The sequence below is a fragment of the Numenius arquata genome, chromosome 4 (assembly GCF_964106895.1).
Source record: "Numenius arquata chromosome 4, bNumArq3.hap1.1, whole genome shotgun sequence".
Classification (NCBI taxonomy): domain Eukaryota; kingdom Metazoa; phylum Chordata; class Aves; order Charadriiformes; family Scolopacidae; genus Numenius; species Numenius arquata.
This window is the reverse complement of record NC_133579.1, coordinates 57790423-57803700: the sequence shown is the minus strand read 5'-3', so window position 1 is coordinate 57803700 and position 13278 is coordinate 57790423. Positions and strand designations below refer to the sequence as shown.

Here is a 13278-nt window from a genome sequence, read left to right as displayed (position 1 = left end):
TGCAATCATGTCTTTTCTGCTATGTTTATGGTTAGTTAGGAATGGCCTCTACCCACTAGTATGACACATGCAGAGTAAACCAATTACCAGCATGCAGTTGACTTACACAGAAAAAGGATCAGTACAAAGAGTACAAGTCTGTATTTTGAACTAGAATTACATTTTTGTGCTTATATTCACTTTGAATCTGACTGGTACGTATGCCATACGAGGTTTCAGGAATGGTACAGGTGCCTCCCTTTTTTCACGCATATTGTTTTTAAGTGTGTGCAGTTTTTGTGTGTGGAATATCCATCTTACTTTCTTGCTTCAGAAATGGATTAGACACTATTATGTTTAGTTATGTGCTTAAGAAATGTTTCTGCTATGTATCTGAAACTGCTGTCTATATTTTAGCTAAATAAATAGGAGAAGAAAATAAAAGAAAACAGTTAGTGGTACTACAAGCTATAAAGATTGGCCAAAAATACAGGAAAATGAAGAAAGGGTACCCAAACTGTGTGGACACTCTTTGTGGTATATTCCAGCTGCTGCAAGATCCTGTTTAGTAAGAGCACGTGCAGTTTCAAAGGGGAGAAAATTAGCCAAAGAAGAGGTGCTCTTGGTTTTGCTGTGCCAGATGGAAATAGTGAGAGGAAATACTGAATTGTTGCAACCGGAATGGTAGAAACAAGGCTTCACAACATCACAGCGCCTGACCTGTTGACCTCAAGTGGCTTGACCTGGGACAAAAAGTCATAAAAAGTCTTTTGATAAAACCAGTCATTTTTCTCTGGCATACTGATGAAGTCATTTTGGCTTTTTTCAAGCCATCTTTCATCCCCATCTTGCTCAGCATAGGTGTAAGGTTGTATCTTTCTGCCTGATTGTTTTACTCCCATACCTGTACTTTGTAAATGGTCCACTCTGAGTGGACCATTTGGGCATTTCTTGAAGATTGGTTCTCTTGCAGTTACATCTAGTAAAAATCAACACAATTTAAAATGAGTGCTAGACTGAGTCCAATTATGGATTTTTTTATTCTGCAGGAAATCCCATTCAGATGTGTCCTCCAGGAAGAAAATGAGAGCAAGTATTACATCTGTTGCAACAGAACTAAAGGATTGGACTATAAATAACATTAAAATCTCTTTAAAAGAGATTTTCTTGTGCCTGTTACTGATGGCAGAACAAAACCTTAAAAACTATGGATGCATTTTCATTTCAGTTCTAAAGTAGGGTGTTGTTTTTTACTGTGTCCTCATCTTGAATACTAATAGTACACCAGCACACTGGATTTTATTATTGTGTGCTATATCTGCCATTTCTGCTTGTCTTGCGGTCAGCTACCACAGAGGTGCCAGGGATTATTTTATGATGCTGAGATTTGCCCTGGGAGACAAAAGCCCCATCTTTCATTGTAGGATAAGCTGAAAACATGTTAGTGTAATGTGTCTTGACAGGCATAGAATCACTAGGTGACACACAGTCTGTGCTCTGTTTTCAGAGTCCTGGGACCTTTCAAGGAGGAGCTTGGGGACCTGAAATTTTGATGATACAGGACAAACCCAGGGTTTCTTGAAAGCAGTTATTTGGAAAAGCAGTCATGTAGCACCTATTACTTGGCTACCTTTGAGTATTTTAGAAAGATGAGTGCAACCTGCACTAGCTGACCCTGCTTGCATAAGGGTTTGGACCAGATGATCTCAAGGGGCCACTTCTAGCCTGAACGATTCTGTAGTTCTGTAAGCGTTAGCCTGACTTGAGAGCCAGACACAAGTTACCATGAAAATAGTACAGGGAGGCATAAATGAAGCAGCTTCCAGCGTTGCTTGCAATAGTTCCTTGGTCTAAAGGGTGTTAGCCTCTGGATGGATTCTTTTCCTTCTCTTTCAACATTTTACCTGCATCCCAAGTATGTCTTATACTGGAAGGTGTGCTGTTTGGCATCATCTCCCAAGCAAAACTGAGACTGGGAGCAACTTTGTACCAAAACCAGCCTGTTTGACCCTTTAGAGCTCTCACCAGCTGGCGGACACTGGGCTGTAGTTTCTGAGAGGCACACAGGTATTGCTTTGCAGAGCCCTGCAGTGTGGTATGAGTGAGGGGGTGCACAAAAATTAGCATGGGAAGACCTTTCATTTGGTGTGGCATGGCACTCTTCCCACCTCTTTGGACAACTTTTGCTCTTACATGAAGTGACTCTTCAAACTGGGTAAACACAATTTAGGACTTTAAATTTTTTTTTTAATTGTGATTTTTTACATCTTCATGCAAGTGTTTCTGCTCCTGAAGCCTTGCTATGCTGACTACTCCATCCTGACAATAACTTCTCTGTTCGTGTTTCTACTTTTCTTTTTTTTTGCATGGCCTTCACTTGTGTGCTTTTCCACACCTAAAAAATAAACTTCTTAGTAAAGCTGAGTCAGTAGCACCCAACTGGGCTGCAGCAAGGTAGGTCCTGGATGACAGACAGCTGAACCCTGTGCTGCAGGTTACAGGCAAGGGAGGGCAGTGATTTTAGAAGCAGCACTTTGTACAGGGAAGAAGATGCAGGTATACTTTGTTGGGTGGAGATGTATTTCTAAATAGAATAGGTTTTGTGGAGGTGGAGTGAGTTGTGAATTATAGGTGAAATTTTAATGAGAGTAAATGTTTTTACAGGACATCCCTCCTGCATTCAAATCTTGTTGCCTTAGATAATGATCTCTGACATGTGGTTATAGAGTACTGCAACAGCTACAAAGCTTTATACTATTCCACATGGCCACAAGAAAGCACAACTGCTGCCCTCCCAAGCCAACGGAGGGAACTGACGTTGCCAGTGCAGCATTGCTTGTTCAGTACTCTCCAGGGCAAAAGGGATGTTTGGAAGCTGCTCTTCTGGGCTATAGGCTCTAGGCAGACTTTTTATTTCTGGTGTGTTGTGACAGGAAAACAAGCCTCCTGAGTAGGTCCCAGGGGGGACGATAGTGCAAGAAGCAGGGGTCAAAAATGGGAAACTAAATGCTTAAAAAGCAAAGTCCAAATGTGTGTGCCGGTACAGGCAGGATGCAGGAACAACCGCAAAACCATGGATAAAATGCAAAGAGTAAATCTAATTTCGTTACCTCGGAAACTGGGGGATCCCTGAAACAGCACTCAGGTAGAGTCACACAAGCGGGGACACAGGCACTGCTGTGCTCAGTCCGTGCTACAGTATCACCAGGATTCACACAGGCATATTTTACCACTGTGCTTTGATCTTTCCCAAATCAGGGCAGGAACATCAAGCATGTTCGATAGGGTGTCTCTAAGTCTTATCTGTGTTATCTAAACACAGATTGTCCAACATACAAGGCTAAACAACAATAAGTATGATATGTGTGTTTTTGACACCCCAGCTGCAAGTCAATTGTTTTTACAATCCTCCTCGCCAATCTTCCATTATTTTCCCACAAATGCCTTGACTCAGTGGGCAAAAACTCACTCATCACAGTGTTTAATTTGATTTGGTATGTTTAGTAAATGCCTAGGATAACATGCTGAATAACAGTGTTTTCGGGGCTGTTTGAAGACTAGTGGGAATAAGACTAAGTGTGCCAGCTTTGTCAATGGGGATGATGTGGTGGTGAATTTGGAATGGAAAGAATGGAACCGTGATAGCACAAACACAACTCCAAGTTCTTTTATTGGATTAAATGCAGATCATGGTAAAATATGAAGTAAAGCATCAGTCAAAGTCTCACTGGTGTTTCTGTCAATACCATGACTATCTTTGCTGAGGTGCGCTCATAAATTACATAGTTCATCATAAATCATTGCATAAATCATACATTTACCAATGATACAAGTAGCAAGGAAACTTGGCAGATATTAGCCAGGAAACAGGTATAATTAGGTTAAATTAAAAAGAGGAAGCAGATCTGAATTCTGGATGTTTTAGATTGCATATCAATAAGAGATATCAAGAAGCATGTTGCTCATAGTTCTATTAGCATTTTTGCTGGTTCGAACTCCCAGCAACTTTAACCTACAAAGTTTAGAAAAATGAGGAAAAAATGCAAGGTGATTAGAAGTTAGAGATTAAGCACTAAGGGCTGGACCATTTTCCCTCATTGTCACATTTTTTAATGAAGTTGCAAAGGCAGGAGAGAATGAATGCAATGTGTCTGTATACACACGGTGAGACAGGGAAGGTGAGGGGCATTCTGAGATTATTCTAGGTTTGTACTGAATTTTGTTAATTTCCAACAGTCATTTGAAAGGAGTATAAGGAAACTGCATAGTAATATAAGTGCAGGTTTCCCAGTGAGGAAAAGAGAGCATATAGATTTCTGCAAGTTCTTTTTTTTTTTTTTTTCAGGGTTTTTTTCCTCTCTGGGGGATTCAAGAGGATGAACTGCAATTCCCTTGAAGTCAGCACTTGGCATGGGCTAGATGATGGCCTGTGTGCAGAGCGCTTTTATGGCTCCACCTTACTCTTGAACAGCAAAGCCAGAAGAGTGGGTTTGATGCAAGTGAGCAAAATTCTGCACTCTGTTTTCTGGGGAGGACTGTCTCATTAGAACAACAGAAAGGAGCAGTAGAGGGATGATCTCCGAGGCACAGCGTGGTCTCTGGGTGTCACCTTACTTGGGGCAGGGCGGGGAGGGGTGGGAGAAAAGGGACATACACTTTCACTATGTATCACTACATGGCTTAAGGTTGAGCTTCTAAAACTGCAGATCACGTTTTTCCATTGAACAGTGAACCTTGGGTACTGTCTGGGAGCAAGCAATAACTCATTCTAGAGGAGAGCAGAATCTACCAAAAAAGAGGATGCTCTTGGATTTGTTGTGTCTGATGAAGAAGTGGAAAGGGTGGTCAGCCTTAAATGTCAGAGCCTGGTCGATAGGTGCACTTGTAACTATTATATTTACACTAGAAGCAGCAGCTGCCTCAGTGCCTTTCTCATCAACTGCAACAAAAGACTTGTGAAAAACTTTGGAGATCATCACATCACTCTTCTCAACCATTCCACTGAAATCAGCGTTGCTGCTGAAGGCACTGCGCATTCCCATGCTGATCAGTTTATCACTGAGATCATATTTTTCTTCCATTGTGAACTTAGGTAGGTACAGATCCACAAGAGTTTTGGTCATCTTCTTGGAATCAGTCCATTCAGACAGTTTCTCATATGTCAGTTCTCTTTCCAGCTATCATTTAAAAAAGAGAAGGAATTGATGTTTGCAAGGGAAAAACAATTAAGTACGAATTAATCAATTTTATGGCAATTTAATGAATTAAAGAGTTTTTAAATGACAAATTTAGCATTTAGCTGAAAGCATGAAATATAAATTGGTTTTACTGATGGCAGGGTGTGCAACAAACATTTGAGACTTAATGCTGCAAGGTTTTGAGCACCACCCCTGCCAAATTCATTGCAAAAGAAAGACAGGGCACTCAACACCTGTGGCTGCCATCCCCTGAGGTAGTTCTTTCCTCTCTTTTAATTCAGTCCTGATGTGAAGGAAATTGCTGGGAGATTGCCAGCTGTGTGGCGGGTGGTTTGGTCCAGTTCCATAGAAATAGGTGTTAATATTGCACGTATTTCCTTGGCAATTTTAAAACAAACTACTTCCAGCAAAATCTTTCACTGCCACTCTGTGTCCTGCGCACTATGTCACCAGGGTTCAGCTCAGATCAAATGGAGGAGAGCAATGAATGGTATTCTTGACATGATAGGTGCCAAGAATTTAACAATCTTGCAATTGTAGTAACTACAGGGGCAGATCTCATTATTGTAGCAAATGGAGTCTCACAAAAATCCTAGGTTTTCAGACAGCAAACAAATGTGTGTGGGGGCAAACAAAATGAGAACAAGATGGTGAATAAACTTCCAGGACATGGAGAAGAGGTGTCTGATACCTCAGGAAGAGGCTGTGAGTACTTGTGCAGTACTGTCCCTCCGCGATGTACAGTGAAGGGAGATTTAACCCTTGCAGATCATGTAGGATTGCGTGTCAGTCATGGGGCTGTTGAAGAGCTAAGCATCTGATTATGCGCAGTCTTGACTGTCTTCAGTTCTTAGGAAACTAAGGGCACTCAGTGTGGAGGAACTTTCTTGGGATTGGATAGGTATTATAGGAAATTAATTCAGCCAGTGGAGGAGATGAAACAGCATGTCCTCAGAGGGAGAGATAGGGTCACCAGCTCATCCATTTTTTTTTTTTTTCAATGACTGAGTGGTGATACAAAATGGATGTAGGATACTTTTTTACCTGTTCGAGACCCGTAGTGCTGTCCTTGATGTCATCAGGAAGGAGGATGAACATACTGAGTTCACGTTTCACATACGGCAACTCAATCATTTTGAAATTCATTGTTTCCATTATGAGAACTGGAAATGTATTTCTCATGTACATCATCTTCACAGGCTTGGTCTTGTTCTGTAAAGTATTTACTTATAAGTAAGAAATCATTCCTTGAAAAGCAGGATGATGATGACTCAGTGCAGTAGAGGGAGATGAAACTTTTGTAAGCAGCTTTTACATTAGTGATTTGTCATTTTTTTCCAAAGCTTTTCTTGACTGAAAAATATTGCTTATCTTCGTATTTGTCCCAGAGCATTTTGTTGAGGGCTGAACTAACTGATTTTTGTCTTCTCCCCAAAATGTGCTCAGCAGCCCACAGAGGAGGGAGGAAGAGTTAGAAAAGTCTGCAAGGATTAGGGGGATGGAGCAGGTATGGGTTATTGCCTTACAATGCTACGGCAGAGAAACGGCTATGGTTTAAGAGGACAAGTGACGTGCAGTTTTTCTGTGGTCTCCTCTGTCAATAAAAACTGATTGCTCTTTATGTCACAACCCTTAACAAAAGGTAACATTAATGTCTGAGCAAAGGGGCTCATGATGAGGGGAGTTCCTGGTGAGCAGTGACCTTTGCAGGAGTATGTAACCTTTCTTGACATCTGCATCCCTTTATTCAGGGAAGCAGACAGTGTATACATGCTAATCTAAAGAGGGTAGATTTAAATTAAATATTGCCCAGAGAAGCTGTGGATGTCCCATCCCTGGAAGTGTTCAAGACCAGGTTGGATGGGGCTTTGAGCAACTTGGTCTAGTGGGAGGTGTCCCTGCCCATGGCAGGTGGGTTGGAACTCAATGATCTTCAACGTCCCTTCCAACTCTAACCATTCTATGATTCTATAATAAGGCAGAAGCTACAGTTGGTAGAAATTGCACCGAGCTCTTGTATTTTGATGTGAATTCATTGACGTCTCTTCTGGATACATACTATTAACATTTCTTCTAGTCTTGCCCAACCGTGCACCCTTTCAGAGTACCCTTTTGCTGCTGTATCTGAGCAGGTATGTTTGGGCCTTGCCAGGCTGCATGGTGCAGAGGTCCAGGTACCGTACTCACCCATGACATGGCATGGAGTTCCTGTCCACGAAGCTTGGACTCTCAGAATCACATTTCCACAACCTAGTCCTTTTAGCATTGTTTTACAAAAAGGTCTTAAGTGACTCTAGTGCTTTTGGAAATGGAAACTGTTACCTGGAGCTCACTAACATTTACCTGAGCAGCATCTTAATGTTGCAGTGAGCTGAGCACTGACACATTTTGCTGTAACCAGCTTTTCACAGAGAGCCTAGTTACCACAGGATACCTAAAGACTTACAAAATGAAAAGATTTCAGCAGTAGCTGTTGTGACCACGCTGTTTATGGTAAGAAGGATACCAGAGGAGCTTACCTTGCTCAGTCGGAAGGGTTGCGTATCTGTATCTCCTCCCAGAAATTTCACTTCCCATTCTGCCTTGAAGTAAATGGCATTTACCAGGATCAGCTTGGTGGAGTTTAACACATCTCGTGAACCCAGAAAATTCTTGATTTTGCCTTTTGAAATTGGAAAAGTTAGGTTTCATTCCAGTGTAGCACAGTGAGGACGTGAATTGATTGATTTTATCTCAGTTCAACTCCGTGGTGAAATACTCCATGCCTCAGTGCCCTACTCCCTAAAATACTCCCCTGATATAAATCAATTAGTTTGCTTACAGTTTCCAAAGCTGTTTGCTGCTAGCTGTTCTCCGTGCTAGCTGACAGGGATTGACTCTTTCCCCCCCAGAGAATGTCACAGCTTCATGGCAAGCAACTAGAAGCGGAAAGCCATGTATTGCCTCACCAGATGGTTACCCCAGGTGAAAGGAGGCCAGTGCCTGTGGCCAGTGTGGGATGGTACAGCTAGGTAGGCATCCCCACCTGCCTTGGAGCACACTGGCAGGCAGAGGTGTTTCTCCCCTCTGCCTGCTCTGCCTGTGGTGCGTGGGTGCAATGCCAGGGTCGCAGCTGTGCTTGAGGACCAGGTGATGCAGAGCACAGTGGAGTCGGTGGGAATCTCCCTCAGCAGCTCACTGAGGTCTGTATCAGGTATTTTGATCTGCTTAAGTCTGCTGCTCTTTCTCTCTCCTCCCACTGCTCGCTGTCCACATTGGAAGGCATGACCTGGCTGCTGCAGTAGCAGGTGGGGAAGCAAGGGCACCTACCCAAGGGAAATGTCAGGCTGGCTTAATAGGAGAGTAAAGATGCTGGAGTTGAGCTCAGCTTACCCTCAGTTTGTTTTTCAACCCAAGTGTTGATTTCCTTTCTGGATTGTTCCGGTGCTGCACTAAAGTTAACCTTGTGTGGCTCTGCTTTGTAGTAGTTCTTACTGAGCTGTATGTATGTCTGAAAAATAGCAAAAAAACCCAAACCAACTTCTATACTATACTGGATTTTTCAGTCTCAAAGGGAATTTGTTAGCTCTTGGACTTTTTGATATCTTCTTGGGGCTAGAGGACTGCAGGATCTTGCTTGTTACTCTTTGTTGGACTGTGAGTTAACAGTTAAGGAATAACCAAAGGACAGAAAATTTCTTTCTTTTGTTCCCACTTTCATTTGGAGAAGCAAGGAAGGCTGTGCACATCCCACAGGTGTGCTTATTTTAGTGTCTCATTTACAATTATATGTATTGGGGGTTCCAGTAATAAAACCATATGGCATGAAAAGGAATCCCTACATTACAGTCAAAGGGAAATTCATCCTTAAATACTGTGAGCAGACTGACTGGTGTTTTCCAGTTAAGTTAAGTTTATCACTGGAATCCAGAGTCAGCTTCAAACCTGTTCTATTGACAACAAGTAATTAAAATGAGAAATATTTTTTTGCACCTTTTCATACTCCTCTCTGAGATTTAACTTACAGGCAATAATGGGAAGGGTTTATCCACATAAATGCGGTTGGCACTTCTCAGTGAGTAGCTGCTTCTGGGTTTGTTGATGGCCATCAGGAACTCTTTGAAGCCAGAATGGATATCTTCAGCTTGCCTGTGCTCAGGATCCTTGGAAAGAGAAAAATGCAATTGCATTTTTGCATAAAGTATTCAAAACATGCTAACTGATATATGTGGGAGAGGGATTTGGATTCCTCTTTCTTTCTTTTTATTTTTCTAAGTAAGTTTACCATCACTGCAATTTCAGGGCTCTGTTTATGACTTGATTAACTGATTTGCCATATAGCAAACCTTCCAGACTATCCCAGTGACTTGTCCTTCCATGCTTCTTGGAGTCTAAGTAAGTGGAAGGAACTGAACATGAACCTGTTGTGATGTATGTTGGGGTTTGTACTTTAAAGAGAGGTGCAGACAAGAAATACTGGACTTCTAAAGCTGTATCTGGACATTGTGATTCTGGAGATTCTTTATCTTTGAATTTCAGTTCTAATAGATACCATTTTTCTTCTCTTTGGTCTCCCCCGAGAAGGTCTGGCCACAGAAGAAGAACCTTCAGCTCTTGGTGCTTGAGTGAAATGAAGAACCTACAAGCAGAGTTTCCAAAGGTAAGAACAAAGCATGGAGCAACTGGTGTGACTTAAAGCCAAACGGGGATCAAACAGTTGCCTTTTTTTTCTCCATATGTTAAATCACTATGCTATCTGATGCATAGGTGACTAATCAAAGGGATGGTGAAGCTGCAGCATACATAAATCCCGTAGAGTAACAATGAGTAGCACTGTTGCCCTCCCTGAGCGTCAATGCAGTGCTCCTGTCTGCACGCTGCAAGGCTGAACTCCCTTCCACAGCTGTTGCTCTCAGCAATAGCAAAGTGTTTGTGCAAACCCAAATGGTTGTCCTCATGGTACAAAGGCATCTGAACGGGAGTGTGGTGACATAGAGGAGACAGCTGGGCAGGGCTCGGCACCACAGCTCCCTTTGAGCCAGCAATGTGCCCATGTGGCACTAGGAAAGATTGGGTTGGAGGCTGTGAAGATACCAAAGCTCTTCCTATTTTCCTGCTGGGTTGTCAGGCAGTTGTTCTGGAAAGCATAAATCAAGAAAGAAAGATGCATTCTGGCCAGAGAGGGAGGGTGCTGGGATCTGCAAGCCTCCTGCCAATTAGCTAGGAGCTACTGGTGTTACCTGTTTGCTTCTCAAAGGGAATATCCCATCTGTGCATCATAGCACCACAGGATAAACTAGAAGGTCCAGAATAATTTAGAAGAAGTCGGGTTCAGAGAACCTCTGTGCTCAGCAAGTGATACCCACAGGACACTTTCTGTTAGTGGAGAAGTGGGGGACCTGATATGAAATGAATAAAATTTATTATTCGCTTCTACATTCTGTGATCTGCCTTGATTCCTTCTCACTGTGGTGACAATTTTTTTGTATCTAACACTAAATTTGCAGCCATTACAGGAGATGGGTATTTATGGGGTGTATGCTTCATAGAGCAACCTACCTCTGCCATCTCTGTTGCTGTATTGCCTTTTGCACCCAGGTACGTCAGAGCCAGAGCACATGATATACTCCAAGGGGAAAAGAAAATGTTTTTGCCCTTGTTGGTCTCATTCAGCTTGTTGAAAATATCAACTGTAAACTTGCCAACTGATGTTGAGACCAGTTCCATTGCTACAACCTGGAAAGAGGCAACAGACAAAATTGTACTATTTGAATGTTTAAAATTACGTACACACTGCAGAAATGTTACATGTGCAAAACAATGCATTGGCACCCACTAAAACTAATAGCCTAGTTGCATGTTTTGTCTTCCACAAAGACACTGTTTGCCACATTTTAGGAGCAGCAATTTCTTTTAGGTTTTTTGTTATCCAGATAATATTCTCCTATAAGTATACGTATGTCCTCTTTTTATACAGCTGCAGTTTTCTTTGTATTTCTTTCTGCCTTTGGTTTTCAATAACGTGCAGATTTGTAACCTGTCTTCCTTTTCATCCTTAACTAATGATTTATCAAAGTAATGTTCCCAAGGGAACTTAAATGCAGTTTTAGTAGATAGATTCACAACACACCTGAGTTTCCCACTGCTTCATTTTGGATCTGTGTAGAATAGGGAGCTGATAATGAGAAAGAATTTAGGCATAATTTTTAGGATTGTGTGCTTTTCCTGGCCAGCCACCTGTTCTGACTAGTATCATGAATAGCAAAGCTGTTATTTGCTTTTAGATTGTTGAAGTTTTATTCATTATGTGTACCTACCACCCCTTCTGTATGTTCCAGCAATTTTATTTTCCCAAGAAACTGGCAGGTTCCTTGAGGTTATGAGTATTCCAGTATTTAACATATCTGCCCAGTGGTACCTCTCTCATGTTGTTTTCTAGTCAAAAGACCAGAAATGTTGTCGTTATTGTTTGATTTACCAAACCACTACAGTTTACCACAAAACAATTTACTATTGTTTGATTACCAAACCACTACAGTTCTTCTGGCAGTCAGTGTGCTATCAGTACCAAATATGTACCACAGAGTGATTTTCTTTCCTTGGAGAACACAACCAAGAGAGCATCCAAAAGGAAATGTCTCTGTTTTACGCTAATGAATATTCGTTTGAGTCCCTGGCCTGATAATGTGAAGTACTGTGCCTTTGCAGAATGAAAATGGCCTTTTCTTCAGCTGAAGTATGGGACTCGTTTATCAAACTGAAGATTTTTATTAATAAGATGGCTACTGCCCTAACAAAACTTCCCTTCTTGTAATCGGTTCTGTCCCAAATTAACAGTTTTCCTTAGCCTGATAGACTTATTTTCTCTAAGGATTGACCTCTAGAAAAACATAAGGCAAGAATAATGCACTATAACACCGGTATATTATAATTTACCTGTACAGTCATGCAAGCCACAGATTACTTTTTAAAAGCGTCAGAAAAGTTACTTAAATTGGTTTAAATATTTACCTCTGATCCCGTGAGAGAGAAGACTTAGGTCTTGTCCTCGGTCAGGTTCAGCGTTTGTGTGTTAAGCAATGAATAAGTTTAGAAATATAGTACTGCTCGCACCTCCCTTTCCTTCTCACCTACATCCAAATTTAGAAATACAGTACTGCTCGCACCTCCCTTTCCTTCTCACCTACATCCAAATTTAGAAATATAGTACTGCTTGCACCTCCCTTTCCTTCTCACCTACATCCAGTTTTTTTCCACCTATCATCTGAAGCTCTTTTCTACCAAATCCCCAAAAGATCCCCAAAAAATTTTGTCCTCCTTGTTGACCTTGTCACTTTTCAGTTTTGGGCATTTCAAAGGGACAATGGAATTAAGATCTCAGCTCTATTGTTACACCACAATAGTCTACTGACAGGACAGCAGAACAGTTCACGCATTCCAATGATCTTTTGGTGTTATGGAGACAACTGGTCTGTTCTTTAAAATAAATGACTAGTAAAATAGTTACACAACTAGAATGTTTGGTTTTGCTTTCTGGATATAAGCAGATATTGTAGGCCTCATTCTCCCCTCTGGCTTTGTGCAGCTTTGACTCCTGGGTTTCAGATGTTGTACGTTAACATAAAATTTCAACCTTAGTGATTGAATTAGGCACTGGGAGTCCAGCTTCAGACTGAAGATCATTAGGAGCATAGATAGAGGCAAAGCCGTGAAGGACTATTCAGGGTAAGGGATGGACAACCCACTGGTTGTGTTGGTGAAGAAATCTCATTGCAACCATGGTTGGGAGTCATTTGAAAGAAACGCTGCAAAACGCTGAGTTAGTGCACAGTACTTGCAAGTAGTGAAGGAGGGCAAAGTCTGAAACACCACCACTGGAAGGGTTTGAGCAGGGTTGGAGTGAAAAAATACAACGGGGGCAAACATGGCACAGTAGTTGTCGCTCTGCAGTCCCAGAAGAGACACGGGCTGCTGTTGGGTGGTGGAAGAAGGAGAAGGTGGTGGCAACAACTGTTAAGACCCTGGGGGACAGGGGAAAGGGAATGGAGGAAAGGAAGGAAACTGTGCTGTGTGCTAAGAATTTTGCTGCAAGCCTGGTTACCGGAACAGAATGGGTCAAGTG

General features: G+C 41.9%; 1 protein-coding gene across 1 annotated transcript; it reads right to left on the bottom strand.

Moving 5' to 3' along the window:
• Positions 1-4742: 4742 nt before the first annotated feature.
• Positions 4743-10883, bottom strand: LOC141463640 (heterochromatin-associated protein MENT-like). The gene is made up of 7 exons (XM_074146150.1): positions 10716-10883; positions 9709-9795; positions 9182-9319; positions 8550-8667; positions 7697-7839; positions 6222-6389; positions 4743-5156 (listed from the first exon to the last, which is right to left on the bottom strand). Exons 1-7 carry the CDS (start codon positions 10881-10883, stop codon positions 4743-4745), a joined length of 1236 nt encoding a protein of 411 aa, XP_074002251.1.
• Between the last annotated feature and the right edge of the window lie 2395 nt (positions 10884-13278).

What these genes read in the sequence shown, in the direction of transcription:
- LOC141463640 (XM_074146150.1), bottom strand. Translation starts at nt 10,883, where the DNA reads ATGGAACTGGTCTCAACATCAGTTGGCAAGTTTACAGTTGATATTTTC. An exon ending in CAGCAACAGAGATGGCAGAG is followed by an intron (nt 9,796 to 10,715) that starts GTAGGTTGCTCT and finishes CTCTGCTTGTAG; the next exon opens with GTTCTTCATTTCACTCAAGC. An exon ending in AACCCTTCCGACTGAGCAAG is followed by an intron (nt 6,390 to 7,696) that starts GTAAGCTCCTCT and finishes AATACTTTACAG; the next exon opens with AACAAGACCAAGCCTGTGAA.